This window comes from Acanthisitta chloris, unplaced genomic scaffold (genome assembly GCF_000695815.1).
Source record: "Acanthisitta chloris isolate BGI_N310 unplaced genomic scaffold, ASM69581v1 scaffold30312, whole genome shotgun sequence".
Taxonomy (NCBI): Eukaryota; Metazoa; Chordata; class Aves; order Passeriformes; family Acanthisittidae; genus Acanthisitta; species Acanthisitta chloris.
In genome coordinates, this window is record NW_008660851.1 from 3,082 (window position 1) to 6,525 (window position 3,444).

Here is a 3,444-nt window from a genome sequence, read left to right on the forward strand (position 1 = left end):
CTTCAGAGACACCCAAAGGTTTTGACAGTCTAAACACTTTATTTGGGCACATTGATACCTTTTAGATAGCTTTTATATTTTCACCTTCTTAGCAAACAAAATTCAGTTTAACAAATGTATGTCAATTGTAATCAATTTTCCCATCGAAGAAGGATGCAGCTGAAGCACTCTTGTTGTGTGTCTGGTGCTCGGGGCCAAGCCCATTGCACTGGGGTGGCAGTTGGGAAGAGTTAGTGCTCCAGTATCTCTAAGTCCTTCAAATATGTCTGCACCCAGCGAGCATTGGGGTTTGCGCACAGCTCCTTCCCCTTCTTGGTGACCAGGCTGTTGGGAAAAAAACAGCGTTGGGGTGATCAGCCGGCGCAGCAGGCTGCCTGTGCTAGGTTCCACTGGCAGCGCCCCGGGTGTCCATGTCCATGCCCACTTCCCCCTCCTGGACATCCTTGGACACCCCTGGGATGCTGCCCTGGCTGTCACACCCCGACCCCTGGCGATGTTGGGTGCTCACATCACGCCTGGCTTTGGGCAGTGGCTGCTGGTCCTGTAGGTGGCGGTGATAGTGTTGCGCGGAATAGGACGCTGAACATAGCTGACGCAGCAGACGTGCGGGATGTCTGTGAGGGCAGAGAGACAGGCCCAGTGAGACCCCATGCTGTGGCAGAGGCTCTGCCTGCAGCTCCGAGGGGATTCCCCATCACCTCTGCTGTATCTCCTGACACCCCCTGGAAGTTTCCATCTCAGTCTAGTCCCTGCACTGGTGATGGCCATCCTCTCCCAGCCCTCCCCATGGACATGAGGGTCCCATCAACAAGGATGAGACTCTCTCCCAGGGAAGGAGAGCATATCTAGCTTCTGGGATAAAGCAGCAATGTTGGAATCATCAAGATCAGCCTCAGCCAGGGAGCAGATGGTCCCAAGGAGCAGAACAGCCAGGGTGGCTGTAAGGATGTTCATGGTCCTGGGAGGGCTGAGAGAACCACAAGTGAGGCTGGAGCTGAGATGGCTGCAAGGCTCTTCTCTGCAAGATGCTCAGCCCTGACCTCCTTTTATACTCCAGCCACTGTCTGGCCACATGGTTTCAAGGAAAGAAAATGAGTGTATCATACCAGGGAAATTATCACCAAGTGCTGAGCTGGATAAGGCAAGGAAACCAAGGAAGAGGAAGTGCCCACTACAGAGCTTCAACTTTCAGAGTCAAGAGAAAGCAAGTCTTATGAGGAGCAGCTGAGGGAGCTGTGGTTGTTTTGCCTGGAGAAGAGGAGGCTGAGGGGAGACATAATTGCTCTCTGCAACTACTTGAAAGGAGGTTGTAGCAAGGTGGGGTGGGTGTCTTCTCCCAAGTAACAAGTGACAGGATAAGAGGAAATGTCTTCTAGTTGAGCCAGGGCATATTATGGAAAATTTCTTTACTGTAAGGGTTGTCAAACACTGGCACAGGCTACTCAGGGAAGTGGTGGAGTCACCACCTCTGGAGGTATTTAGAAGACATGTAGATGTGACACTTAGGGACATGGTTTAGCAGTGGACTTTGTAGTGCTGGGTTAACAGTTAGACCTGATGATCTTAAATCTTCTAGTTGAGCCAGGGCATATTATGGAAAATTTCTTTACTGTAAGGGTTGTCAAACACTGGCACAGGCTACTCAGGGAAGTGGTGGAGTCACCACCTCTGGAGGTATTTAGAAGACATGTAGATGTGACACTTAGGGACATGGTTTAGCAGTGGACTTTGTAGTGCTGGGTTAACAGTTAGACCTGATGATCTTAAAGATCTTTTCCAGTGTAAATGATCCTATGATTCAATTCTATGAACTTCATGGTGCTGCAGGCATGGAGGGAACACAAGTGGGGCTGGAGCTGGGGTGGCTGTAGGGCTCTCCTCTTCATGATGCTCAGCCCCTGTTGCTGCTCCCCTCCTCCTATTCCCCCAGTATTTCAAGGAGAGGAAATGAGTGCATTATACCAGGGAAATTATGCCAAGATTGCCCAGTTTTGCTTAGCTGGAGAAGTCAAGGAAACCACAGAAGGAGAAGTGCTGACCACAGATTTGCAACTTTCAGATTCCATTTGGGTGTCAGGCAGGGAATGGTCAGAGCCCAGGATTGCAAATGCTTCCCTTTTCCAGTCATATTGTGATCTCCTTGAGGTTTTGTCTGCAACACTGCAATTAGCTGATCTCAGCAAGTGTCAGCAGAATCCTCTCCTCCCCCCAGCTCTTACTGTTAATGCACTATCTCCTTCTTGACACTGGAGTATTTGCTTTCTTGGGGGGATAAGTCACTAGAGAGAGCCTAAATTGGATGAAGTTCTCCTGCTTGGGAAGAAGTGGGCTAGTAGTAATTGCAAAAACTTAACTGCCACGAGGCTGCAGATCACAGCCAAAACTAAAATTCTTAGAGAGGTCTAAATCCTTGCTTCACCCTGGGGACAGGAAGGTTGGTAGGCCAGAATGCAGACTGAGACCATCACACAGCCATCCACATAGACTCGAGGGTCCCATCAATGGGAATGGGACTGTCTTCTGGGAAAGGAGAGCATACCTGGCTTCTGGGAGGACTCAGCAATACTGGGATCACATAGATGGGCCTCAGATGGGGAAATTGAAAGACAATGAGTGCATCATAACAGGGAAATTGTCAGGACTGCCTAGATTTCCTGAGCTGGAGAAGGCAAGGAAACTGCAGAAGGGGAAGCATCAGCCACAGGGTTGTGACTTTCAAATTCCATTTGGTTCCTGGCATGGACTGGCCAGAGCCCAAATCAGCCAAGAACCAGGCTGGGGCATAAAGCTCCATAACAAGAACCCTGAGGAAAATCAGAGCAAAGCTGGAAAAAAGGAAAAACAAAGAGGAAGTAGCAAGTTTACCTATCACTGCACTCCTTGATTAAGAATCCTCCTCCAGCTCTCTTGTAGGCCCCCTTTAGATACTGGAAGGCTGCTTTAAGGTCCCCCTTGGGCCTTCTCCAAGCTGAACAACTCCAGCTCTCTCAACCTGTCTTCATAGCAGAGGTGCTCCAGCCATCTGACCATCTTCTTGTCCTCCTCTGAATCTGCTTGAGAAGATTCATATATTTCTTCTGCTGGAGGCCCCAGAGCAGAACACATGATGTCCGAGCAAACCCAGGGGGAATGCATCCTTTTCCAGCATCAGAAGTTTTAGGTCTGCTTTGTTCCAAGTCTGAATCATCGGAAAACTGCTCGGTTGTAGTGTGGATGAGACCATTTTTTTGTTGCATTTAAATGAAGTAAGCTATGGAACTGTTTTTTTTTTTTTTTTCTGAAATAGCTTCTTTATTTTCCTCAGATTTAATTTTGTGCATTCAGGCAGAAAGTTAAACAATGTCAAACTGAAGAAAATGAATTGCATAACATGCTGAAAAAATGAACTGGGGAAATGTTTGTTATTACATTCCCTCCTTACCTATGTCCTTAATGTGAGTTACT

At 48.2% G+C, this 3,444-nt stretch overlaps 1 protein-coding gene across 1 annotated transcript; it reads right to left on the reverse strand.

Moving 5' to 3' along the window:
* Positions 1 to 230: 230 nt before the first annotated feature.
* On the reverse strand, positions 231 to 954 carry LOC103797740 (C-C motif chemokine 3-like). Its single transcript, XM_009069966.1, has 3 exons — positions 810 to 954; positions 509 to 614; positions 231 to 324 (listed from the first exon to the last, which is right to left on the reverse strand). The coding sequence occupies exons 1-3, from the start codon at positions 952 to 954 to the stop codon at positions 231 to 233; spliced, it is 345 nt and encodes a 114-aa protein (XP_009068214.1).
* Between the last annotated feature and the right edge of the window lie 2,490 nt (positions 955 to 3,444).

Excerpts from the sequence above, each read along its gene's own strand:
- LOC103797740 (XM_009069966.1), bottom strand. The coding sequence starts at position 954 with ATGAACATCCTTACAGCCACCCTGGCTGTTCTGCTCCTTGGGACCATC. Across the intron at positions 615-809 it reads TGGGAGAGAGTCTCATCCTT|ACATCCCGCACGTCTGCTGC; the intron begins GTTGATGGGACC and ends CTGCCCTCACAG. Across the intron at positions 325-508 it reads TGCCCAAAGCCAGGCGTGAT|CCTGGTCACCAAGAAGGGGA; the intron begins GTGAGCACCCAA and ends TTTTCCCAACAG.